The sequence below is a fragment of the Ammodytes marinus genome (genome assembly GCF_949987685.1).
Source record: "Ammodytes marinus genome assembly, chromosome: 9".
NCBI lineage: Eukaryota > Metazoa > Chordata > Actinopteri > Uranoscopiformes > Ammodytidae > Ammodytes > Ammodytes marinus.
In genome coordinates, this window is record NC_137213.1 from 11,840,753 (window position 1) to 11,867,994 (window position 27,242).

The 27,242-nt window shown below is 40.5% G+C and overlaps 2 protein-coding genes across 3 annotated transcripts in view; one reads left to right on the top strand and one right to left on the bottom strand.

Annotated features, from left to right (window-relative positions):
- The window catches only part of LOC307255344 (guanine nucleotide exchange factor VAV3-like), a gene marked incomplete at both ends in the record, with an annotated part of 82,753 nt that extends 82,617 nt beyond the window's left edge, over positions 1-136 (top strand). The window contains one exon of the mRNA XM_080034025.1: positions 128-136. Within this exon, the coding sequence (XP_079890151.1) occupies positions 128-136 (9 nt within the window). The remainder of the gene's footprint in view (positions 1-127) is intronic.
- Positions 137-13,602: 13,466 nt separating this feature from the next.
- LOC307255946 (netrin-G1-like) overlaps positions 13,603-27,242 on the bottom strand; it is a 57,231-nt gene continuing 43,591 nt past the window's right edge. The window contains exons 5-7 of one of the 2 annotated variants that reach the window (XM_080034775.1): positions 24,906-24,932; positions 24,182-24,226; positions 13,603-14,654 (exon numbers count right to left, since the gene is read on the bottom strand). In XM_080034775.1, the coding sequence (XP_079890901.1) occupies positions 14,416-14,654; positions 24,182-24,226; positions 24,906-24,932 (311 nt within the window). In that variant the 3' untranslated portion in view covers positions 13,603-14,415. The remainder of the gene's footprint in view (positions 14,655-24,181; positions 24,227-24,905; positions 24,933-27,242) is intronic. The other variant, XM_080034776.1, reaches the window with a different exon arrangement.

A 27,242-nucleotide genomic window follows, 5' to 3' on the forward strand; every position in this document is an offset into this window, starting at 1 on the left:
GTAGGTTGAGCAACTGGAGGTAAAGGTCTAAACTTCCTTCATCTTTTGAACATTTCACCGTGGAAGCCAGAGACCCCTTGTACATTTCACAGATTTTGTGTTTACCTCAACTCCTTTTTGGTTTCAGAATGAATGACTCAAGGATGATGCAACGGCTGCTCACTGTAGGGCAAGGTAGCACTGGGGTGTTAAGCGGTGCTGTTTTCCCTTCAAACGTTAACACCCCGCTAACCATGTGTGTGACATAAATATTTAATAAAAACACACTCTTTGAATTGTACTTTTGAAATTTGATATGCTATTTTTCCTTATTCAGACACATATTACGTATTGCAGGAACAAAGGCTTATTGGTTGCATCACAAATCATAGCTGTGACTGACATAGTTAGAAAAAGTGCAGCAAAGCACTGGCTGTGGTCAAAAAATGGCTTTACAAACAGAATAGAAGAGTCTAATGTGAAAACACTTGTGTGATATATAAATGTGATCTTAGTGAAGGACCAATGTTTTCTTTTTGAAGAATGCATCAGAAAGAAAAAGAGATTCAACAGGAATACACAGTCAAACATGCAAATCATAGTCTCACTATATCAGTATTTTCTATGTAAACACTCCCCAGGGCTGTACGCTTATTTTTTTAGGTGGTAGCACTGGTGCTAGCAAGCAAAAAGAATCAGTAGCACAAAAATAAATTCAGTAGCACACAAAGTCTGATCGAAAACTTGCATAACCTTAACCCATGCATTTCGCTCTAATTACCTTTTAGCCTGTCATCTTGGTCTCATTTGAAATTCTCAATTAATGCCATATCCTAGTGTGTGCAGTAATAATTGTAGAAAAATTAATAGGGGTGCACTGATTGTAATTTAGACAAAATAATCTAACCTGCCAATTGCAATTTTTTGCTGATTCAGAATTATTTCTCCCCATAAAATTAATATCTATATATGTTTTGTATATACATATCATTATTATATTCATAATAATATTTTTTTTTTGGTAAATGTCCTTCTGTTAATTAAAACCTAACTTTAAAACATATAGCCTATTAAATAAATAAGTATACATATTGGTACAATCTAGGATAAGTTAAATAGGTTGTTGTGAATGTGTTGGGAGTAGTTCTTCAGTGGCTTATCAGTTATTTCAAACTTTGTTTACATAGACTACTGTTGTTGACTGCTCTCTGCAGCTGAAGCAGTTGATTTTCAAGCTAGCGCACTGCAGGGCTGTAAAGCGCGAACTTCCTGTTCTTACCGGCTTCAAAGAAGTCAACTCACGTTTGGCTAGTAACAGGCTTTTAATGTGAAGGCGCACAGGAAATGTTCTGCTTGCACACGCGCTAACTTAACTGCGTGCCGTCTCCTTCCGGTTATTACCGTTGGTGAAGTGTATCAGACGCTAGAATCGCCGCACAACAAGCACAGGTCCCGAGCACACATCTTTCACCAGCCAAAGTGGAAGGTGGACTCAATAACTTACTCGCCTAAGACTACATTTACCCGAATTTGGAGAGTGTTAATGTAGAGCCCTCTAAGCAGTGTTGTGCAGAGCTCCTCTGTGTCTCAAACAGACAGCATCTGCTCATTAGCACTCGTGCGAGTGGACTAGTATTCATCATCGCACGTGATCAATTTCAGTAGCAAATGCGATCAAAACTGTCGCACTGTACAGCCCTGACTCCCTCAGGCTTGCGTTTTCCCCCCATGGCTCTGCAACCTCTCTAATGACCAATGAGCTCGCCTGCGCTAACAGAAACCCTGTCACAAGGAGGCAGAGAGAAAGAATGGCTCATCTAATACTCGTCCTCTCTCCTTAATCTGCCTGTTCCTGTCTTTTGCCAAAGAGATGAAAGGCAATGTCAGAGACGTTGGACAGCGGCCAGAGAGAGAGAGAGAGAGAGAGAGGAATGGGTCCAAGGTTTCATGGAGTAGATATTGTACATGGTGGTGGGAAAAGGTGGGTGTGCGTGGGTATGTGTGATGCCATTGTCTGGCATTATAATTTAAGCGAAATATGTGTCACTCCTCACTTTGATCCCATTCTCTTGTTGGAACCCAAATCCTATTCATTCTTTGCCTATATCTAGCAGAAATGTACACTTTGTACTTTTGAATACTTATAATATTTTCTATCTCAAATACTGGTAGGCTACTTTAACTTTAGTACAACATTTTACTGACCATCTTTCACTTGGATTGGAGTAATATTTGAGCAGAAGGATCTATACTTTAACTTAAGTTCTGGGGTTGAATACGTTCTCCACCACTGGAGTAGATACAGTACATGGTGGGGGGAAGAAGGTGATCTTGGATATGTGTGTGTGCATGAGAGAGAGAAAGAGAGAGAGAGAGAGAGAGAGAGAGAGAGACATAAAGAAACCATGCATCATCTTCATCTGCCTGAATAATCTCCTTAACCCTCGGTCTTTGTCTTCAGCCCCTTCTCGGTCTCTATATGGGGGTTAAACAGGAATTTAGCCAAAGCTGTGGCTGCCCTCAAATACGGTGAGCTCTCTGTTCTTCTCAAAAGGGCTTCACTATCCGAAAGACTTAAATCTGTGAGATTTATATTCAACTGCTGACTTGTGACCAACCCCCCCTTCTCCTTACAAAATCCTAAAACTACTACTTCACAGTGGTTCTGTATTCAGACAAGGTACTTAAAAAGCTGCCCTGCAAGAGAAAAATAGGAATGTAGAAGAATGGGATATCCGTTAGAGAACCCACAGGAGCTGTTGAGGGCGACATATAGGCTATAGGCCTATTTAATGGCCACATTGACAAGATGCCATCCAATAGGGATTCAGCCTAGGAATAAAAATACCTTTTGCGAATCACCTCACCTTTTTAGTGGCTAAAATGTGAGTTATTGTTTGCAAACATTTAGGAAATTAAGAATGGCCTCATTCGAAAAACAGCAGCATCAAAATGACCTATGATCAGAGTTTTTCCCTTATCCTAATTAAGCAAATTCATTTTTAAAAGTCTTATGTTTTTGGGGTACAGATTTCATTTAGCAACCAAATGCAAAGCAAATGTATGTTGTAAAGGGTGGAAGTAACTCTTGTAACTTTAAATTAGGTGGAAGTAACTCTGGTAACTTTAATTTATTTTTATATTTTTAAGTAGTAGGCTATTTTAAAAATATAACATGTCAGTGTCCACCAAGCCTGCACCAATGCAAAATAATTAATTAAAGATAATTCCTTCAATTCATTGTCATGGGTTGTGTTACGGTATCTTGGAGTAAGTCTATAAAAAAAGAAAAATGGGGTAGCATTCACCTTTAATCACTGATTTAATTCACCATCCGCAAATGACCCCAGTCCATAGCCCCAGTCACGCAAATCAAACACAAACGAAGATGCTGCGTGACTAGTCTCGCAAAGCCAGACCAAACTACAGCAAGTAGCCTACTGCATGACCAACATGTGCATGCTGGGTATGGCTAGCATGGTAAATGCTAACACACCCACCCACATAACATGGGTTCCTTTAGAGATGGTTTCTACATTTGTTGCTACATTGTTGAGGAGCTTGTATCTTCATGAGGAGTGTGAGACCTTTCAACTGCTTGGGACATTTTCTGTCACGTTGTGACTGACCGGTTGTGACCAAAGACGTTTTTCAGCTCAAAGTATTTTAGAACCGAGCAACGGAGAGGAGAGAACTTCGAGGTGCAGGCGCTCGCACGATGACGTCAGACAGGTAGGAACAAAAATAAACAGCATGTCGAATTTGATGGATGTTACTGTACAGACAGAGACGACACAAGCACATTATTGTTGTCTCTCTGTCCGTAGAAACTGTGCAGTGTCTCTCTGCTTTCATGTTTGTTTGTTGCTAAGTTCTCTTTGGAATTTCTGTTGATGTTGGTGGCATTGGTGAAGCCTTTTTCTGCCTTTAGTTCAATTTCTGCAGCAAATGTAGCCTACTTATGTTCCCAGAGTTCCCCAGTTCGATATTCTCTTAACACACATAGCCTTATTTTAACTTTTCAAAAGGGTAAGTGCACCATTTTCCCATTAAATTATATTAAAGTGGCTGAACTGTGATGGTATACGTTGTAAACATCTATGCTCACACATAGCCTACAACGAACCATATAACATCAATGGACTTTGAAGTTGGCACAAGTCTCAGTTGCTGGGAAAATAACCTCTTGGCTACGGGAACTTGAATATTGGTCTGGTCCTCAGACCATTAAAGTGGCTAAACTGTTCAAAATGGTGATCAGGGCCATGGGAACATAGTTATGACCCTGCACAATGATGCTTGTTGCACCCGCCGTGGTCTAGCCTACGTAGCTCTTTTTATTCATTGTTGGTTTAATTTTATGAGAATTTTGTAAGTTGCAAATATTTGGCCAGGATAATCGTGACATTCAATTTTGTCCTATGCCTTTTTTTCCATCATCATCATCATCAGGTCAACATTTTGCTTATACAATAGTTGTTTTACAGTATCACAGTTGCATGCAAATCTATATATCCATCAGCCTTCAGTTGAACTTTGTGTTTGGTGCAATTCAGCAAATATTAGCATACTAAAAACTTGGATGTTGATTGTGGTAAACACTAGGCCTACCAGTTTCAGTCAAAGCAACTGTGCCAACCTACAGCCCCCCGGGTCTTTTAGAAAGGTTGTAGACGCTTATTCTCACTAATCGTTAACAGTACATTCAATGAAAGAAGAATTGGTGAAGAGAAGGTAAAGACGCGACCACCCTCCTTCCTCCTCGCCTCGGTGCTGTTGCTCTGTTTAAGTCTCTGTGAGGACTCTATCAGTGCTACCCAGCAATTAAGATCTCAGATCAAAGCAGTCTAAATGAGCTAATCCTCAGAGAGCCGCTGCGCTCTCCTCCCCCCCCCTCTCTCTCTCTCTCTCTCTCTCTCTCTCTCTCTCTCTCTCTCTCTCTCTTTCCCTCTCTATCGCTCCCTCACCCTAGTTACTTCCTCTTGACTCCATGTGCTGACTGTGCTTTGATGCTCGGCAGCAGTGGGTCCCATAAATGTAAAATGGTGAATAAATGTGCATTAATGGGTAACACTTTCATACGCTTAATGCCAATTTGCACAGTCCGGGGAGCGTGTTTTCAAAGGTCTTAAGACATAATTGGCGATCATGAATCTGCCGCTACTCGATCTGAAAGCCCACACGCAGCGCAGCAGAGCGCTGAAGGGCCAACGCGAGTTCATGAGAGCCATATCGGCAGAAAGACATTTTGTACAAGGTTTATTAACTTGCAATATTAATACATCTATGCCCACATTAAAAACGTATGGCGCAACAAGCCCTCCTCGTGTGTGTGGCGAGTTGGAACCGGTGCTGGCGTGAAACCAAGTGACACAGTTTTGAGGTGGATAGTTGCTCAAAGGAGCATGACGCCGCTAGCTGCTTAGCAGGTCGGCCATTATCATAGAGAAAGCAAAGCATCTGCCTGTGACTCCTGTGGACAGGTTTAACGAGGTGGCGCTGCCTGTCATTGGGGGCCTCTTTGGCAGGGCCTGTCAGTCTCTCACTCCTTCTGTCTCCCTCACTTTTACTCCAATCCCTCCCACCTCCAGCTCTGCCAAACAGGGCTGTTTGTGTTTACTGCTGCCGGTTTCCATCAGGGAACCATTGTTTCATGGCAGGCTTTTGTGAAGGATTCTGTCTCGCCTCCTCTATTTCTCCCCGCTGTAACTTGAAACTGTTTGTATTTGCGTGCTTCTAAACTGCCTCTCGTCCCAGTCAGTCAGTCAGTCAGCCAGTCAGTCTGTCTCTCCAACTATCCATCCGTGTGTCTCTCTCTTCAATTAACTTTTTCTTTGTAGCAGCTCTTTGTTTAGGGATTTTCTGCCATCAAGCCACCTGTGCCTTTCTTTCCTCCAATGTATGTCTCACAACAGTCCTTGGGCTTAGCAATGCCGTTGTTAACTCTTGTTTGTAACAAATGTTGAACACATATTTCTGTTAAAATAACAGAGTGTTAAAATAGTAAGTAAAGGCTGCAGATTAGGAGCAATGACAGCTATTGTATACAGCTCCGATAGTAAATTGTCAACAACAAAATGGGATTGGGATTTTGCTGTCTGGTGCGCACACATTATAAATACAATAATAAACAACACACAATTTATTTTTCTGGTCAAACTGAGTGGTGTCCTATCCATGCAGATGTGAGATATCCATTTCTGGTGCCACCCTACAACAGAAGTGCATTTTCTTACTGAGGAAACAGTTTCCCTATAGCGAGGTCTGTGAATTATCTGGACATTCTTTGTGGAGAGAGATTTTGGTTTGAAATGTTGCATAAAAGGGCAGCTCAAACAGGCAGCATATGATGTGCATCAAAACGCCTGTACTCATTTTTATCTATGCATGTCAACCTGCTCTGTGCATGCGTGTCACTTTGAGCAGATGTGAGTCAGCAAATCAGCGTATATCGCTGTTTCTTAGTTTCAGTGCATCTGGACCCTTCAGGCATCAGTTGAATTACATTTGACATCGACCATGAGGACATTTTGTGTGCCTTTTGCACTTCTTTTGTTGTAAGCACCACTACTAAAATCAATTTCCAAGATATTTCCTCTTATGATAGACCTAATAAATGTCTTAAAACCTGGACAAATAAACCAAAACTGTACACATGGTTAGATATAAAGAGGTGTATGTATTTGGGTAAACCCTCAGGTTCCAGACAGTAGAGATGAATAAAGAGCTCTGAAAAGGACAACAAAATGCACCTCTGATGCTTAGATTCTGTTCCACTCCATTTGTAAAATATGTTCATGCTTCCCAGAGAAATGCTTATAGCTTAAAGTATGATTTCTTTTTCATCGATTTAGTCTATATCAGTATATTCCTGTGCCCTTCTGTTAACATTGAATTCATTTAAATGCATAGTACACATTACTTATTTGAGAAATCACACAAGAACTTATACAGTTTATTTTCCAGTGTTGAGGGTGTGATCCATCATATCAGGCTAACCCAACCCGTCTGCTGCCCTCTTTAGGAATGGTACAGGAAAAAATACCAAAATGTCTAAATTGGCCTTGGTAGGAATTTTTAGGATTCATCCTATTGATACATTGATATCAGTCGTATGCAGTGTGCTTTGGAACAGGGGAAAATCTTTTACACATTCTACAGGTATGTTTTGTTTTCGTCAGAAGTGTTTGAATACAACCTAGGGACACACAACACAAACCCCACATCCCTCCCAGCTTGTGCAAAAATTGAGGATAAACCATTTTCTTCCCAGCTCCGGGAACTCTGGAACAGACTGTGAATGGTATCTTTTATTTATGGCCCGCGTCGGTGTGATACATAAATAATTTCTTCAACAGGGTGTCGGGGGCTTGCAGTGCCAATCCCAGCCGGGGCCGATTTGCAATTTAGGTGTGGCACTGAAGGCCAGTAGTGCTGGATTTGGCATTGAGAAAAAAATAGACAAGAGCTGTGATCGTGTGTGACACTGAATAGGATTACCATCTGTAACCCAAGAGCCGATTGCTGCCCTAGATTGTATTGAAATGAGGGGACATCAGATTGGTCTGTGGTCGTGACAAGGATGCAGATTGGTATGTTTTATGTACCTTTAGATCCATGCCAGAATCTAAACAGTCCTGCTTTTAGATTAGATGCCATTGCATTTCAAATAAATCATTTGAATTTCATATATTTGTGCATTAACTGTAGTCTATAATGTGCATCCAACAAAAAGTTTATAGCATAAGTTCTTACTGGTGCAAGGTCAGGATAGTTTCCAATGAAATAGGTGAGCTGCACGCTGTGATTTCAACAATAGTATGTTTCAAATCTTTTATTGAACTAATGGATGGGGGTTGGTAGAAATGTTGTTTAAATGTTTAGTCGGCTGCAAGAGCTCTGAAAGAGCAGTAGGGAGAAAGGTATTTCCATTATGTTCCAGCAGAGGCAGCTTAACTTCCTCTTTGTTCTGCCTATTGATTCTAGTGTACTCTGGCTCTGTGCAGGGAGTCAGCCAGCCAGCCACCCACCAGCTGTCCTTGCGATGTCAGAGATGTGAAAGGGAGTTTGATAAAGCCACAGATGGCATGCTGCTCCCATCCCTCCGTAAGTGCCATTCCCGATGTGTTGCCACGTAAATGGAGTCAATCCAATTTCTGCCGCTGGAGCTGAAAAATTGATTAGGAAGGAGAAGGCGGAAGGCCCTATGGATGTGGGTGAGTCACTGTGTGCATACAGTAGGCTATGTATTGTACACACAGATGCACATGCACTTTTTTTTATTATCAAAGCTGCTTCGTATGATATTCCACCTAAAATAACAAAAAAAATTATCACTATTCTTACGTGTTGGAAATAATACATAGACCGTGATGCTTCTGTTATGTTAATGGCTCATGCTCAGGGTTCTTATTTTTTCTTCTGTGCAATTCCACTCCTTTTTCAATCTAAAGCCCCTTTTACACAGAGATTGCGGCATATTGACGGAACAACATCACTCCAATATGCCGGCTTTGCTTGCTTCTGTGTTATTTACACAGAAGCAAGCAACGCCGGCCTGCTGGCGCATCAGTAGTCCCTTTTACACAGCGCTCCGGAATGAAAGAGGTGCTTGTAAACAGCGTCAGGTGTGACGTAAACATTTAGCGCCGCGCCGGTCAGCTGCTTTACAACAACAACAATGGCGGGTGAATTGAGAGCAGAAGTGCTGGAGCTTGCAGTAAGAGGGCCGTATTTTACTGTCCCCACGATGTGCCAGTTGATCTCGCTACGCGCTGAGTCCAACATCACTGGGACAGTTAACCAAACTGACTAAATCAATCCGACCGCTTCACCTCTGTGTGTGTGTGTGTGTGTGTGTGTGTGTGTGTGTGTGTGTGTGTGTGTGTGTGTGTGTGTGTGTGTGTGTGTGTGTGACAGGTTGGTTGTGAGCGAGTCTCTTTGTGAGGGCAGCGATCTGCCAATCAGACATACACATACACACAGTGTGTGAAGTCACGTTACTGTAGACAGAAATAAAGTGTGGATATACGCTCAGACTTAGGATAATAATAGCGGCGGCGGAATGTGTTAGCAAAACAGTAGCTCTGTGGCTAACAGCTGAGCCGGAGCCTTCAGTCAGCTGAAGCAGACAGTCTAGCGGGGCGAGCAGACTATTCCCCCGTTACTAGGTCGACCTTCAAGCTGAACAAGAGCCCTCCGCTGCGCGTCGGGCTCCTGCTTCAGCTTGTCGGTCTTTATTTCTAGCAAGTGACCCGTTCGCTATACTTTATCCCTTACTTAGCCTAGCCTAGCTTTCCATTGTACAACTTCTCCTGGGCAGAAATAGACTCATACACTCTGCAAAATGAAGCGCGGGGGTTTGGATTGAGCAACGGACCTTATGATCAGCTAGATTATACACCGTTCCTTTTATTTTGTGATTTTTACGGGACATCAGGCCGCCGTGGTTAATGTTAAACACACGTCCTTCAACTGCTAACATGGTCGCATGTTTAGAACGTAGACTATGGAACATCAAACGCCCCCCTGTTCCGCAACAACAAGCTGGAGCATTTAAACAGAGAGGCGGAACTGATCGTGTCGGGAATCTTACTACCCCCCGAGGTAGTAAAATTCCCGGAACGATCACTCGCACCTTTCTTCCCTCGTTCCGCAACTGTCGCATTTACACAGCTGGGGGGAGGGCCGAAAGGCCGGCATATTCCCGGCTTTCACTGGCTGTGTAAAAGGGGCTTAAGACTGTTGTATCCCAGAAGGGAAAGAAGGCCACAACTGTTTTGCTCATATGGAGTCATCTCACAAGTTAAATAAATGGTATTTTGATATGAAGCCCAATATCACAATTCACAAATTTGCCTTAAGGGATTTAACAACCTGTACAGCATAGTATCTAGCCCTAGACCCTCAGTGTGGATAGGGAAAATCTCCAGAAAAAAAAAACCTTGCTAGACTAATTAACTGACAGTGAACACGCTTGCTAGAGTACAGTGCTGTCTCCCCTTCTTTTTCCCATAACTACCATTTAATAAAATTAGGCATAATTATGAGAACAAAATGCCCAAAATGCTTTTCATGGTTTTGCAAGACTAGGTGGTAACTTTTCTTCCGATAGTGAGTTTCTCTCTTCGAAAGTTTCCCAGCAAACAAACAAACTGACAATCAAATAAATATAAAGCCAGGCAGCTTCCGCTCTATGAGAATAGTTCTGCTGCTCAAAGGAAGATTTGTGCCTTTGTGGAAACAGCAGCTCTCCATATGGAGCCACACTTGTAGATTCATTATTTTGTACAGTCGAGCAACGTGACGGGTCAAGGACAACGTACGTATTGTCATAAACACAGTGAAGTAACTACAACTTCTAACTTACATTCTGAGCTTCAAATCCCTTTTATGAATTCAAAACATTTCTAAGATATCTGAAAATAAAACATAAGCTGCACTCTCTTCATAACCCCTGACCTGAAAACAGCTGGACATTTTTAGCATGCGCGTTCGTAACATCCAAATGTTTTAAGAAAATGTCAATGTAATGGAAGGCTATTATTTACAACGTTGACTGACAGAAAAGTTTAGCTTCATGTTCCAGCACTTGCTTTGAGTTCTAAAGCTTGGCATTTCAAAGAGTGTCATCGATGAGCTGAATATGGATATTGGATTGCTAATAAGCTGAGCGCTCCAGACATGCTGCTGAGCCTTTTCGTTCTTTGATACTGAATACCCCTTGTCTTATGTTATGTCACTTTCTGTTGGTGCCACCAGTGCTGACAGTGGCAGAACAGAAGGAATCCTCATGTCTGAAAATGTCAGGACAAAGCTTTGCTGTGGTACAGAACATTGTAGAGAAAAAAAATCCTTCATTGTAATCTGATCTATTAAAAAAAATGCTGCACCCAAATGTTGAAAAATGTTCCAGTTTATCTGAGTTTAAATGTCAGCATTTTTGTTGCGATGACAGTATGGTTAGTAACATTGACTCTTTTTCGTCTCTAAATATGTTATAGAAAACAAGAAAGCTGCTGTAAATAATATACCCATTCACATACTCTTTAACTGTAAGCAAGGCCATGTAGGAATAATGGCGCTATTTTTTCCTCCTCAGCTGAGAATGTCGATGTTGGCACTGTGTTGCACTCGCTCTTGAGGCAGAGAACGGTTTTCCTCCAGTTGTTCATCAACCTTTTGTGTCATGATCTGCATTTAAGTGCGAGAGACTTTGGATTGAACCCTAAAACTTTTGGTACTAATAGCTAAATACCGCCCACAGCCAGGACAAGTGTGTCATAAAACACCAATTTTATTGCACTAACATGTCATAAAGGTAATTGTCTCACACACACACACACACACACGCACGCACGCACGCACGCACGCACGCACGCACGCACGCACGCACGCGCGCGCGCGCGCGCACACACACACACACACACACACGCAGAAAGACAGACAGACAGGCACACACACACACACACACACACACACACACAGCCCTTAAACACTGCTCTAAAACTTGGATGTGTCACCACAAACAGTCTCCAGGTGCCCCTCCACCTTCTTCAATGTCCAGTGTAGAGAGATGAACCTTGAACAAAGTGATTGAATCACAGAAGTAACTGTTATGTTGAAATGACGTTAATGTATTTTGGAGAAGAGCATAGATGTTTGTCCATTTAATCACATAGGAATACTTGTAAGAGCGGCTTGCCTTTTGTTTCGCAATAGTTGGTGTGCCTGTCCAGTTTCTGTTCTTGCAGGACACTTGTGCAGTTTACAATGCCAGATACAAATGTATCATTGACCCATCGGATCCCTCGGACAAAAGTAGGCTCTCACTTTTATAGCTATTGACTCTCTTTCAGTGCTATTTAACATTGTGCTGAAAGACGGGTTAAAGCTTTACACCCCAGGCGAAAAGTTAGCATCCTCACTAGTAATGATCCTTAGGTAGACATGAAAACAAATAAACACTGTTGTTCTTGTATTGCAGTGTAAAGCTAGTTTTTCCTGGTAAACTAGCTTTACTCAAGTATGACAAGCTGTTTGGCTGCTTAGCTTACATACTTTGACAAGAAGGACAAGGTCATATGCTTTATTGTTTTGTATTTTACATACAGTAAGTTTCACTTTAAATGTTACAAGCGAAAAGGCCCTTAGGATAAGGTTCAGCCAATGCATTTGGTGAACGTAACATTTTCTCAGGTAACAAATTTAGCTAGGTTGAGTGTAAGCTGTAAACCCACAAAGAATTAAATGCTTTTTTGGCCTTGAAGTAATCCTAGGTTAGGTTACGACTGTGGGTAGCAAGCTAGTTAACCGTAAATGCCAACTTTTGCAGTTGACATTAAAGCAGGTTTTAACCGTTGTTTCATTCCATAGAATTTTGCGCTGGGTATTTTGTACGGAAAATAAATACAGTCCAATGCTAACCACTTCAACATGTTGAGAAATCCGAAACTTGACAGTCTGCTGTGCCTGGCTTTGTTTGCTAACCTGATGATAGATAGATGATAGAACAATCCCTGTTTTCTTTAGAAGTTTGGCAAAAAATCAATTCCTCAAGGATTTACTGGTGTTGCTGATTCATTTTTGTTGTTGAAATTAATTGACAATCACATAATTGCTTCCTCCAGCAGATTTAGCTGAGTATGAGGCTTGTTTTTTTTCCCTCTCCCAAAAATGTATTATGTGCGCTGCTTAATAAATAACTACCAGTTTCCACAAGTTGCTTTCTAAAGCAGTAGTCTCTGTCAGAAAAAAGCATTTGCTACTCTTTTCATTGACAGTGTCATTTAATGAGAGGCACTTACAGTAGGACTCTAACTCTAAATTAGGTGTTTTATAACAACCTTGGCAGCAGAATTAATCTCTCAAATGAAATTGGTCTCAGTGCTCAATTTGTCACCCATTGGGATGTGACTTAATTTCTAGTCATTGACCCTCCATGAATTAAAGCTCATTTCCTGAACACGTCGCTTCTCGGAGGCTCCCACAGCAGGATGCAGGCTTTGAACCGTACCAGCTCAGAAAAACCTTCCCCTCTTCCCATTTGATTCAAGGATTATATCTGATTAAAGATTCGAGCTGGACAACCTCTGCGACCGCAGTGCAATCTCCTTTTTCTTTTTTTTTTCTAGTCGTCTTGTTAAATTTACATAAAGCTGATGATGGGATTTTGGCTTGAGATTCTTCTGATTCTCTGATGTTTTGTGTGCAACAAGAAAACAACCTTAGTCTTAGAACTAGAGAATCATTTGTTGATTGATATATCTTTGCCAGCAAGTGTTGTTTCAGTAAATAGGTCAACGATTGGCATTGCTAGCTCTCAAAATCCTTTTAAAATTACATTCAGCCATTGTCATTGGCGGCAATCTACAAACAACACTGTACACTTCAACATATCTCGTCTCAAAGGTCATGTTACTACTTGATGAAATGTTCAACAACAAGACAAAGACATGTTTTTCTTTTCCCCTTTGGTGGAAGTGTATTGTGTCAGTGTGTATGTAAACATAGTTTTGACAGCAGCTCTCAATAAAGAGAACCATGTGCCACACAAGCAAAGAAATAATACAACCAAACTCCTTATGCACTCATAGTCCACACCTAGGGTGGCTGGGCAGCAATATAAAACAAGTAATACATCTTTTTGTTTTTGCGTAGTCATGAAAATATCTGTTTTTATACAAAAATTAAATACAGTTACAGTATGTTACAACTTTTTTTTTTCCCATACAGGTGAGCTCAAGCATGACTACAAAGCCTCTGAAAAAGACAACTTAAAATTGTACTAGATTGGTACTTGTCAAGGGGCTCCATAATAATACATTGTGCAGCATTTGGCAAAACAACAGACGCCCTTCAGCAAAGTAAAATCACCAGAGTCACCAAAGCACGGAAAGGAGAAAGAGAGAGGAAGTAGGGGAAGAGTGAGGGAGAGGAGGAGGAGAAGGTCACAAGTAAGGAAGGAGGCAGTGAGGCAAAGTGTTTTTAAGATGTCCCCATCCACATTATATATTTTTTAATAACTTCAGATGATACTTAGAAATCATGTGTCTAGTTTTTGTACAATTTGCTGTCAGAATATGAGTAGCTCCTATCCGAGTCTCCAGTCAAGTTCCATCTAACGACATAACCACACAGCGAGGCCTCCAACCGTTTCCTCTGTGACACGATAAGACAGCAGTGACCTCTCCAATACATTCCTTAATCCACCTAGTGTCCAGTATAACAGATCAGTGCACAACCTTCTGCACTAGTAACACTGTCACCCATCCCGCTGTGGCCTTTGATACAAAAAGAGTTGCTTATAATGTATGCTGAGCACATTGTCCACACACTTCCTTTCTCCTTCATGTCCTAAACGTTGAGAGAGATCAGTCTCAACATACATGGTCTTAGGGTTTTGGTTGTTAGGATGGCGACGGCTGCTCAGGTCTCTCAGCAAAGGGGAACAATCAATAGCGGGAGAACTACAAGGGTAAGAAGGAGATGCCGACGGAGGGGGCTTGTGTGGAGGGAGGCCTGTCCAGACAATTGGTCATCGCACTCCCCGGGGCCCTGGCAGCGAGCTCTCTCGCACAGGACACCCGTGAAGCCAGGGGTACAATGGCAGCGCTGATGGTGGTGGCACGTGCCCCCGTTCTGACAGCGCAGCATAGCGTTGTCACACACCCGAGCTGCAGAGACACAAGGCACAAAAAAAGGCAGGAGGGGAGAGAGGGGAAGGGGGTGATTTAATAGATCAGTCAGTGATAGAACGTCAACTGGAAAGTTCACAGGGCACAAGCTGCCTCTTGTGGTCCTGTCTGCACAGGCCCGTGTCCTCAGAGAACACAGCTGACACATTAGGGAGAGGGTGAAACCAAGGACTTTTGTCTTTTTGTTGCTAAGAGGAACAGGAGACAGATAACCAGGGTTCATACTGTATGGTTAGTAAAATGCAGCCCACAGCCTTTCCATGAATGATTGTTTGGTGACGGAATAACACAGACAGGCAGTTTATGGATATTTTTAGAAGCATCAAAGAGACGCTAGAGCAAAATAAGACTGGCAAAACAAAAGAGAAAATTAAAAACATCGCAGCGATGAGGTGAAATGAATGATTAGTGAATCAAAGGATGCTTATGAAACAGCCCCTCTATGAAGGATAATTACATTTGCCTTGCCTCTTGGGCAATGACGCTCAGAGGGACAGAAAGAAGAGATGTCGTGGGATGGATACCTGGCCCCAGCTTCTACCTTTTGATATGCAAAACCTGTAGTATTTGACCAATTTGCTGTTATTTACTTCCCTGCGCTTTAAAGGGATTCAGTGATTCTGGAGAACGCTTGTTGACAAAGACCACTTTTTGTCAAAATCAGTGAATATCTCCTCACAATTTGCTACCTGTCCGTACTGTGTGTGCACTGAAAAAACAAAAGCTGGTGTCAATACACAGCCTAGGCTCTGTAAACGAGTATGCAAACAAAGGGTATGTATACAAAGGGGGTCCACCGTATCTAGCAACATGCCCTTTTACAAAGCCTGTGAAATAACAGTGGAATTTATTTTCATCACACACACAGTACGGTCAGGAAGGGGATCATGGGAGATATTAAATGATTTTGATTTTCGACAAAAATGTTTTGACAACAAGCATTCTCCAGAATCACTGACTCCACCTTTTAACCTTACAGCAAGCAATAAAAGAAAAGACGCTAATATCCAGGACTGCATTGTTCCGATGGCCACCCAAACATTTCTTAGTTTTAAAACTTCACAAGCTAATATTCACATTTCCAGACAAAAACTTCCGACTCAATTATCCAAGGAAGCCCCTCTGCTGGCCGAGGTGAAATCCTGGAAGAGGTAATATTTGCCAGGAGATTTTAGTGTAATTGGATCTCTCTCCCTGCATAAATAGCAATCATATTTTTGGTTTTCAGTAATATGGCTCATGCATCAGAATAAAACTTCTGCCAAAACTGATTAAAAACGTATTGGTATTGCATTTATCTTAATAATATTCCCTTCCCCCTCACACAGGCACCACTGCTGTTATTTGCTTTAAAGGGCAGTTCCACCTGGGGATTAAGGGTTCTATTGTCAATATGGGACTTTCAATCATTTTGTGATGACGTTATTTAAGATTCTCTTTCTCTTTCTTTGCCACGTCTGTCTCTACTTTTGAAAAACAAGCATTTTTTTACGACTGATTCTGTCTTTTATTTTTTTTTGAAATGTTGATAATGATGTTATCATAATAGCAAATATAGCAGTTCCAATCTCCTGACTTGAAATGCAGCAGGTCTTGGGGCTGTGTTGCATGATAGATATCCTCTTGTATGACTGTCAGTGCTCTTCGATTCAGAGACTGACACCAAAACCTGACATTTACAATTGATGTGTTGGGTAGATTGAAAAAAGTTTGCCAGCAGGACTTCTTTAAATCACTGCTGGGAACATGAGATCATAATGTTTATATTTAGATGAACACACACACACACACACACACACACACACACACACACACACACACACACACACACACACACACACACACACACACACACACACACACACACACACACACACACAGTCCCGGACAAAAGTCTTGTCACTTATCAATTTTGTAGAAACAACAGCTTATAAACTGACTTTTAATTAATCTATTGGTTTAAAACAATAGCTCATATGAAAGCTAAAACCCTCCCAAATTATGTTTAATATATTAAAATAAATTTGCTTCATTGAAGAAATATTGATAATTTAATGAACACAGAAAGGTCAGATTTTGGCAAGACAAAAGTCTTGTCGCCTACAGAGAGAAATGTGACAATTGAACAACTAATTTACTTCAAATACAAAAATATGTTGCATAACATCAGTGAAATAAGTAGTGGTGCTGTGAGATCCATATTTAATATCTTGTATGACTTCCATGAGCTTGAAGGACTGCATCCATGCGGTTCGACAATGATTCATACAATGTATTGATGAAGTCATCAGGAATAGCAAAGAAAGCAGTCTTAAGGTACGAACACACTACACGCGTTACCCGCGTAAGATTTACGTGCGTAACGCAGCTAAAATGTTGCTTGATCATTTTGTGTCAAAAATGTTTCTACGCGCGTAGTCTCCCTCCCGATATTGTATTTCCCCTAATTAACCATGGCTGCGATCAGACCTGACCCGACACAACAGCGTGCATGTCCGCAGGTAGACCTGAAGTGGTGCTGAAGCACCTGCCCTTTTCCAGTGAAAAAAATGAAAGTTTTTTTTTTACAGTGTATGTGGCCCATGCCGACATTATCATCTATAAATGCTCAACGATTAAAAACGTTTGACAATAATGCCCCAATAAATATGTCCCCCCCCCCCTCCTCCTCCGCACACACTTCCTTTGTCAACGTGAACGCGCAGAGTGGACACAAACGGAGGCGTGTTGCCGCAGCAGTTCACAGCTGCTGCACACACACACCTACTCTTGCGCCTGCCCTGCCCCACCAGCGAGGTAACACATACATGAATGGAGTCAAGAGTGTATTGTTTGCCCCCAAAGCCTCAGTTGCCAAGCTATAACTTGCATTTATTTGTCTCTGTTATAAAGTAGCCTCTGTCATGCAGCGCCACACAGCTGAGCATAAATTAGCCGACTGTCCTGCTTAACAAGCTAGCCCCAAAAAAAATAGATAGGACGTGATGAACACAACTAATGTCGGCGGAGTTTGTCATTGGTACAGCATGTGAATCTATCAGTATGCTGAATATTTTGTGTTGTTTAGGTTAACTTTAGGCTATATAATTAACACATGCAGTCATTTATTTGCTAAATGACAAACAGGCAATTCCCAATGTAGCCTTGTGCCTGGTTGTAATGTAACCAAGCTCTCTGCTCTCCTGGATGAAAGCATCCACCAGCAGCAAGTAGGAAGATGAAGATGAAGGGTCAGAGTCAAGACCAGAGTCATGTTAACTGTTCAGGGCCTTTTAAAGCTCAGATTTTAATGTTGAACTGTTCCTCAAATGTTATTGAAATATCTTAAAAGCTGTCCACACATTTTATTTTAACTACGCAAAGTGGATTCGTGGTACTAAATCAGTCATGAAGCTATACAAGTTAATTATATTATTTTGTCCCAACCACAAGTTATTTCTATGTTACAAGACTTGCAGTAATCTTGCATTTACCTTAATAGGATATTATAAGTACGGAGATCAGGGGCCTAACAAACACTTCAAAGAGAGAATTCGTGATAAGGAATTATTTAAAAAAATCCGAAGCTGACTTGTTTTTTTTTTCAAACATGTACATTTTTTCTTTCTGCTTTTTGGTAATTCTGTGTCTCCAAATTATTCCAGAAAATAGTACTAAATAGCCCACATTGACACAGGTGATTTAGCCTTAGCTTTCTTCTCAAAGTGCACCTGATTGATGAATTTTACTTTAAAAGGTTCCCCCGGAACCCCCTAGAAGGTCCAGGGTCCCAAACACAGTCTCCCAAATTCCTTTGAGAAACACTCTATGTGTGGCCGGGTATTAAAAGTCATTAGGCCAGGTGGGGGTGGGGGGGTTTTGTACAATTACCCTTAAAATGATTTGGTCATTCATTGATAGAATATATTGTGCCCTTTTTTTGCAATGAGCACCTGCCCCCAAAAATGTCTGTAACGCGTGTAGTGTGTTTGTACCTTAAGACTGCTTTCTTTGCTATTCCTGATGACTTCATCAATACATTGTATGAATCATTGTCGAACCGCATGGATGCAGTCCTTCAAGCTCATGGAAGTCATACAAGATATTAAATATGGATCTCACAGCAGCACAACTTATTTCACTGATGTTATGCAACATATTTTTGTATTTGAAGTAAATTAGTTGTTCAATTGTCACATTTCTCTCTGTAGGCGACAAGACTTTTGTCTTGCCAAAATCTGACCTTTCTGTGTTCATTAAATTATCAATATTTCTTCAATGAAGCAAATTTATTTTAGTATATTAAACATAATTTGGGAGGGTTTTAGCTTTCATATGAGCCATTTTTTTTAACCAATAGATGAATTAAAAGTCAGTTTATAAGCTGTTGTTTCTACAAAATTGATAAGTGACAAGACTTTTGTCCGGGACTGTACAAAAAAACACACGCCAGAACCTGATCTAAAAATCCTATCAAGAATAAGCTGTTTGTTTACATCCATTTTCTATGCAAAGGGCAAATCAATACGGAAAGAAAGGAAAATAATTTGAAAAATAAAGATGGAAATATAATTATTGTGCAGATGCTTCTGAGATTCTGCAGCTGTGACGGGAGGTTAGATTAGAATTACTATATTATTATGTAGTGTATTAGGTGTATTAGAGGCTGACATCAGCCAAGGCTGTTTAAGTCAACTCCTTTCATTCCCTTTAAAAGCACTGTCCTTCCTGCCATGACCAATAAATTACATTTTTTTTTAATGTATATTTTGCAATTTCCTGGTGATGCAGGACGTAATAGTTTAAGTGGCTATGATTCATATTTTTTTGAATGATAATTGGTAAAATTACTACTGTGTGTGTATAGTGAATAGGCAGCAGGCAGCTTTTTAGAGCAAATAAAGCTCTTAAAACCTGGTGTTTACTACGTGGCCTGCATGTAAACAGACAGAAGGTAGCTGGTGGTGGAGCATGCATGAACAGGGTTGGTGATAACCAAAAACGGAGCCTGAAAAAGAGTGGGGCTGAGTTGGCCACAAACACAACTCCCAATACATGTTTATGCTGCTTTGTGAATGGATGTGTAAATAAAAACTGTTTGCTTCATCAGGACCAAGACCACTAGTCAGTGCCCAACAAAATGAACACCATACTCATACAAAAGTCTCTCTTGAACTTAGCATGCATTAAAATGGACTCCTGGGTTTAAACATTAACGGACCCCTGGCTACACCCCAATCATTTATGTCAAAGGAGCTTTCTCATATTTACAGCTAATGGAAAACACCTGCTCTCTGTGTTTTGGGACATTTTCATGGGATCAGCTGAGACTCTTTTGTCTAGCCTACACATTAACTTTTTTGCTTTTGGCCGAAGGATAATCTTTGTCTTCTCCAGCAGACCCTAACGACCATTGTCCTTCTAAAAAGCATCTGTAGCCCAATTAGTTTTCTCTTACAAAGGCTTAAGCCTGCGGTGTCTTTGTGGAGCTACCGGGCCCTGATGTCATGACAAAATACAATATTAAATAACGATAATGTTTCTGTGTCAGTCAGCAAATCTACCATAATGACTGGTGTATATGTGGTATAATAAATGTATGGTTGGAGTCTTCAGTTATATTTGATATAAAATGAACATGCCATCAACACAGACACATCTGTGATTTTGGGCTATACCTAATTAATACTATATGGTGTCTCATGGTAACCAATTAGAAATTAAACATAAAATGAAATTGTAAAGTATATACGAACAGATTTAATATTTAAAGGGGCACAAATGTGATTTTAAAATGCACTTCCATAAAATCGGAGGAGCCACAAGAGCTAGATTTAAAAAATAATAATCAAATCTGAATGAGCAGAGCCAGATATGGCTTCACATTTAGTCCTCAGGTATAGGTCAAGGCCCCAAAATACTGTATAATACATTTACCACAATGCAACTCATTCGTTCATTTTGTTCGAAACTCTCTGCTTGGCAAAATCACCATGTTTTTCAAAACTCATGGCACCAAGGTTATTGCAATATGATACAACTGTTTCACAGGCTGAGTAGTACTCCATGTGCCAAGTAAACTGAACTTGATGTGTACAAGTGGTTGAGTTCCCATTGAATAATACATAATAACCAACAATATGATGGTTTTTGAATGATTTTCTCTCTATACAACTCTATGTTATATATGGCCCGGTGTTACATCACTCTCTGTTGGACTTGTGATGACAGCAAGTAAGAACACCGAAATTGGAAACCCAAGCACCGCCGTACTCGCTCTGGGACATATGTGCTCCTCACACCTCTGCCATGTGTGACATTTTAGCAGTATAACTGGTATGACAGATCCATCCTTGGGACCTGGTGTTGCACAAAGCAACATGGACAGAATTCACCACAACAACATCGCTAGATATGAAAGACAAGCAGCTGAACTAAATGTAATATTGCTGGTTGTGTGACTGGAAGCCTGATGCAATTGAAAGGTATGTTGTTATTTTTTTTGTACATCATTTTGTCTTGTCGTACTGTTCCACATTAGATAACACAAGCCTGATAGGATTATTTTGTCAATCTCGATATCTGTTCATGTCCTAAACAGTCCTCTAATCCTCTCATCTCGATGTCCTCAGACACCCTGCGACTCAACACTCTTGCGATACAGCAAATCACAGCAAGAGATCAAGTAAAAAGTCACACATTTTCAAATAGTTGTCAAAGATCTAGATCTTATGCAGTGGAAATATGCTATTTTTCTTATATTTAGACATCTTATATCACACAAAACACATAGTATTGTTGCAGTGATGTGAGGTCTAAAAGGGAGTTATGTATTTTTAAGATACCCCTTTTTTACAAGAGAAAACCTGGAGAGAGCGCAGTGCCTCGTTTTTAATTACACACAGTTGGGGGGAAAAATCATATTTATGGTGATTCAATTAAAAGTTTAAAAAAACCTTTATAATTATAGATTCTCCAATGCAATCCACTATAACTTGAGACAGTTTCAGATACAGGATCTGCTAATTATATGCCCTAAGACAGAATAGTGTTGCTTCAATTACACTGGATCAATAACTTTTGCCATGATGTCAGGGTAAAATGAAACCTATACCTCCTGTTATGAAAATATCCTAAGTCTTCATCATTAGTCATGACTCGAGCCTCTGAAGTGGAATGTATATTGTCGGCTGCATAGCAGCAATGGACGGTCACAATACTGAATCTAAAGACAGAAAGAGCCGGACTTTTCATTTACTCAAGCACAAGTGTTTTTTTAATGCTGGTTAAGTCTAAATTAAGAGCTTATAAAATGTTATAAAGTTGAACAATTTGGAAATATTCTCTTTGTTGCTAATAGTTAGTTCCTACCAGCACTAATAAAGCTCTCTCATTAACATGTAAATCTATTTTTTTCGTTGTCGAACTACCAACAATAACAATCAAAAGTCAGTGGTACTTACTGAGCCATAAAACTAAAGATGGAACGAATGGTCCAGTAATTTTAGTCTATTGACATGAATTAACTGGAAAGTATTTTGGTAATGGATTTATTGTTCAAGTAATTTTCTAAGCAAAAAACTCTCCAGCTCCACAAGTCTTAGGAATTGCACTTAAAGATGTCCTCTCTGAATATGGAAAATGGTATTTTCAGATTTGATATGCCAAACGATTGATTGATTGATACATCTTTGATAAGAATTATCATTAGTTGTTGCAGCCCTGACTTCATTTTAACTTATTTTTATCATGCAGGTTTTATATTCCATCTTATTTTATTAAGTCTGGTTTTATTTTCATTCCCTATTGTGTTTTTATGTTAATTCTATGTCTATTTTAACTGGAAGCAGTCGGTTGTAATATCCTCACTGCAAAACACTTTTAGCCGCATTTCTTGTATAAATGATGCTATACAAGTTTTCATTATTATTATACCTAATGCAATTGTTAAAAGTATCCTTGTGTTTATTTCAGAGGCACTGTTGTTGCAGTATGACATTTATTGGATACATCTTATGAGAAACTAGTGACATCGGGCATTTAGAGTGAAAGTAAGTGCAGAAAATGCAGTACACCTAAATGTAAAAAGTAGGGCTGTCAAATTAACGCGTTAATTTCGATTAATTAATCACAGAAAAATTAACGCGATTAAAAAAATTAACGCAGATTAATCGCACTTCTATATTGCCCTTTGACCCGGTGCAAAAGAGGTGAGACGATAACGGAGCTGCACCTGTAGCTTGCTGACACGGCACGCACGGGATTAAAGAGTAAAGAAAGAAGCAGGGGAAAGAGGGCGAGGGCTTTATGGATGTGTTATGGGCTGCTCCGGGCAAATAAGCATGAAGGTAGGAATACGTCTTTTGTTATTCTCCGCAGTGTCTGTGCATTATTGATTTAGTGTGCCTAATTAACAATGTAGGTTCAAAACAGTATCTCTCAATCTTCCTCCGTGTCTCTGTTTGCTAGCTGCGATCGTCTCCCACAAACGGACACCCGCCCTCTCTCACTCTTCCTAGCTGGCATATGCCTGTCTTTTTTCCTCCTTTGTGTATGTGTGTGTGTGTCTCAATATTTTTGGCTATGAGTAGGACGGTGAATGAGTCGGCATAGGCTACGCACCGCACCTGTGGCAGTGCAGCGCTGTCTGTTGTGTGGAAGACAGACAGTCATCATTTAGCAAGAAGCAGAAGTTACGAGAGACGGGGGAGAGAGAGAGAGAGAGAGAGAGAGTAGCCTATACAGTTGTTTATAAACAGGCAAGTGTCATATAAGTATGCGATTAATTTAGATTAATTAATCACAGAGCCTGTAATTAATTAGATACATTTTTTTAATCGCTTGACAGCCCTAGTAAAAAGCTTTTCGGTACATTGTTGTAGCTTATATTAATACTGTGTTCACTTTATATGTAAAGTGTCTGTATTCCACTCCAGTGAAGTAACAGTTTTGTCAGAGGTGTGTCGGCTTCCCAGCTCTGGAAAACACCCTGCCTTGATTGGTAGAAATCCTGAAATCCTATTTTTATTTTTTCCTCTTCTGGCTGTGAAAGCAATGGTGCAGATGCAACTTAACACTCACTACACAGGATATCTGGGCCTGAGGATTAGTTGGAGATAGCTGCAGATAAATCTACATAAGCCCCCCTGAAGCCTCTTCTCTCCTTCCCTCTCCTTCTTCTATTTCCCTTTTTTCTCTCCTTGCGAACATGGCAGAAAGGGTGCATCCCCAGAGAGCATTCTGGGTATTTAAAAAGAGGGCACGATCAAAGGGGTTAGGGGGCTCTGGTCTCTGATCATGAGGTATGTGGTCCACTCCCTACAGGATTCTCACAACAAATGATCTGCCTGGTAAGGACCTGTGTGTTTGTGTGTACGCAGAATGAAAGCATCTGGGCTTTAGGAAAACCACCTATTGCTATTTGCATATTCTACATTGCTATTTTTTAGAAATGCTAATCGATAAGCAATCAATTATTTCTATGTACTGATGAAGCCATGCTGAAGTTACAAAGCCTATAAGCCTACCTTGGTTACGATTTGCAACACCAAGAGATGAAGCATTTGCTCGATCTGTGTAAAAATGGGAAAGGTTATGAATTAAACTGAGTTGTCATATAGTCCATGCTGTTATGTGGTTAAAGCACAGGGACAGCATGCATAGATTCTCATTTTGTGACAATAATCTGTTTGTTATCTGGGCAGATTTGCCTGAGAATGATTAGAAAAATTCTGTTTGGAGTAGCAAATGGAGTAATGACGAATAGTGTGCATGCAGCTTAAATGAGTGAATTTTCCACAAGACAAAGGCAGAGACACGGACATATGGGAGCTGCTTTTGTTATCTAGTATTAGGAGTCAGCTTCAGGCATCAACATGCATACGAATGCATGGTCTGACTTTGTGCAAATATTGTAGTGTAAAAGGGAAAAAACAATTATTTGTAGTGCCTGCTAATACACTGACTTACACATGCATGTCTCCTACAGTATTCAATTAACCAGCAAGCAATTTAATCTTCAACCATAATAGTGATTTTGTAAGGTTACTTTACCGTTAACTAAAAATCATATATTTATTAATGCCTTGTTATAATGGCATTTTTTAACAATGGAGAACATACTGGTACAAAAAAAGGATAATGTATTGTACAACCTCTCACCCCAACAACATCAGTCAAACAAAAGTTAGTCATCACTGAGGGAGGAAACCATTAGTCAGCATGCCAATTCACAGAACTGTATGTACTTACGCGCTGGTCCATGGTTACTGGGAATACCTGGAGAAAAAAAAGGAAAAAGGTTTCATTGAAGCAGTGGTTCTCAATTATTTTCTGTCATGCCCCCCCTAGGGGACAGCAATTGTTTCGCCCCTCCCCCCAAATTGAAATACTATTGAGAACCTGCTAATATTTATTTATTTATTTATCTGTACAAAACCACTGTATGAGTTTCTGGCACAATCATTCTGCATACAATCACCTTATTATCAAATTAGATAACAAATTAGCTAAGATAACTTCTGCAGCGAAAAAATTCAAAGATCAGTTTATTAGCTCAATTTGTAACATTTAAACAAGACTGCTCAGTCTGTGTGAATCTCAGGACAGAGAGACAAGAGCAAATGATTCACTGAGGTTTGCATTTCATTCAAAACATTGTTAAACTGTAAACATAGTTAAGGTGGTGTTTTATAATTATTATAGGCCAATAGGCCTTCTGTGATGCTTTTTAAATAGCCTAAGAGACACTTGGAGACACATGTGGACATTCATTTACTGCAAATCGCTGCCTTTCGCGCGGATGTGACCATACAGAAGCACACATCGCGCTTGCTAGCACAAAAAAAGTCAGCTGGAAATCAAGGCAGCCCGCGCCCCCCCTGACAACTCACGGCACTGGCCCCCCTGGCGCGCCCCACCATTTGAGAAGCACTGCATTGAAGTATGACTAATGTCATTTGACTTTAAAACACATGAAACTGCATGAGAACACATTTGTGTGTGTTTTTTAGTTTGCCTTGAATAATTCAAAGCCAACAAACACTTCAATTGGTTTCCACTATGTCCACTGATTAACAGCAGCTATGGCTCTGCAGTGAACCTGACTGCTGAAAGGTCCAACAGCCACCCTCATCTGATGATAATAACAGGTATTCCTTTGATGAAATGTCAAAATAATCAAAACTCTAAATAAGGAAACAATCTTGCCCCTAACTCATGATCATCCACTTTTATTAGTGTTTGTAAAAAACAACAAAATAAGCATTTACTTATGATTGTCAGAAATTTCAACACTCATAATTTGTGTGTCTTGTTAGTTACACAACTATGTAACATCCCCTGTCTGTGAATTACAGTCTGTTGGCTGAAAGGACATTTGAAAAGGATATTTCCAATCACTGAAATGGGCTTCCTCTGTGAGCTGGAGCTGACTTGGGCACACCATGATGCAGCCTTTGTCTGAATCACTCTGTATGCCTTCTTGGTATGTGGCTGTGTACTCACCATCTTTGTGTTACGTCAATGCAATCAGCAAGCAAATCTTACCCCACAATTAGTGCAAATTCTGATCCTTTTTTTCCCAGCTTTACCACTTTGTCCTTCTGTGATTATGTTTCAGGGCGTTTTTCATATTGTTTGCACCCCCATTCATCACTTCATTACCAGGGTGCAGCTGTCACAACAACTGTTGGCAAGCGCGCAACACCACAGCCGCAGGAAAAGCACAGATTTTAAGCTTCAATTTGCAAGAAAGCAAGGATGCCGCAATCCATAACCAATGGCTGGCCTGTGCGAAAGATGGAGGGCAAACAATGTTGCCCTTTTTGAAGCCAAAACACATTCTATAGTCTGATCAAACTCTCCGCCCAAGCCCCCTCTTAACCTGTGAACCTGCTTTGGAACACAAGATGAGTTGACGCTCCCTGCAAAGTGGACTGTCAACATCATTTTCGAAGTGATTCCTCTTCTGCTCTACAGGAAACTTTTAAAGATTTTTCTCTTCCTTCCTTTAGGAAACCTTGAATTTGAATCACTCACAGTCACCCTCTGCTGCTGACAGCTATGGCCCACAGCAACGAGGGGTTCCATTTTGGGCTCTAATTTATTAGATGACGGGTCACGTATGTCCATATATATCTGCATGTGGAGAGATTTGAATATATAATAGACCTCGCCTTGTGCCTACCTGTGAGAAAAATTACTTCCGTGATTAAAGAGGAAGACTTGCTGACAGATGAAGGCTATTAAACCATAATTAAATTTTTGCACGTTCAGCATATTTGTCTTAATATCAGGGCTGTATCTTTAATATCCTCATTGGAAATATGTGCTTCACATAATGAATCATGGCATGTTACAGGGTGCGGGCTTCTCTTATGAGACAAATAAGAATAATTCAAGACAAAAGCGTGTTCATTCAACACCTGGGGGACCAATATTGCTACGTCACTTGCATGTGCAACATTATTGCATTTTACGCCACTTCCAAACAAGTGCTATTATTGCTTTTGATATGGCTAGGCCTTGGTTTCATCAGTTCTGTGCAGATGCGTCCAAGTGTTGGATTTTTTAATAACGGCCTGTCAA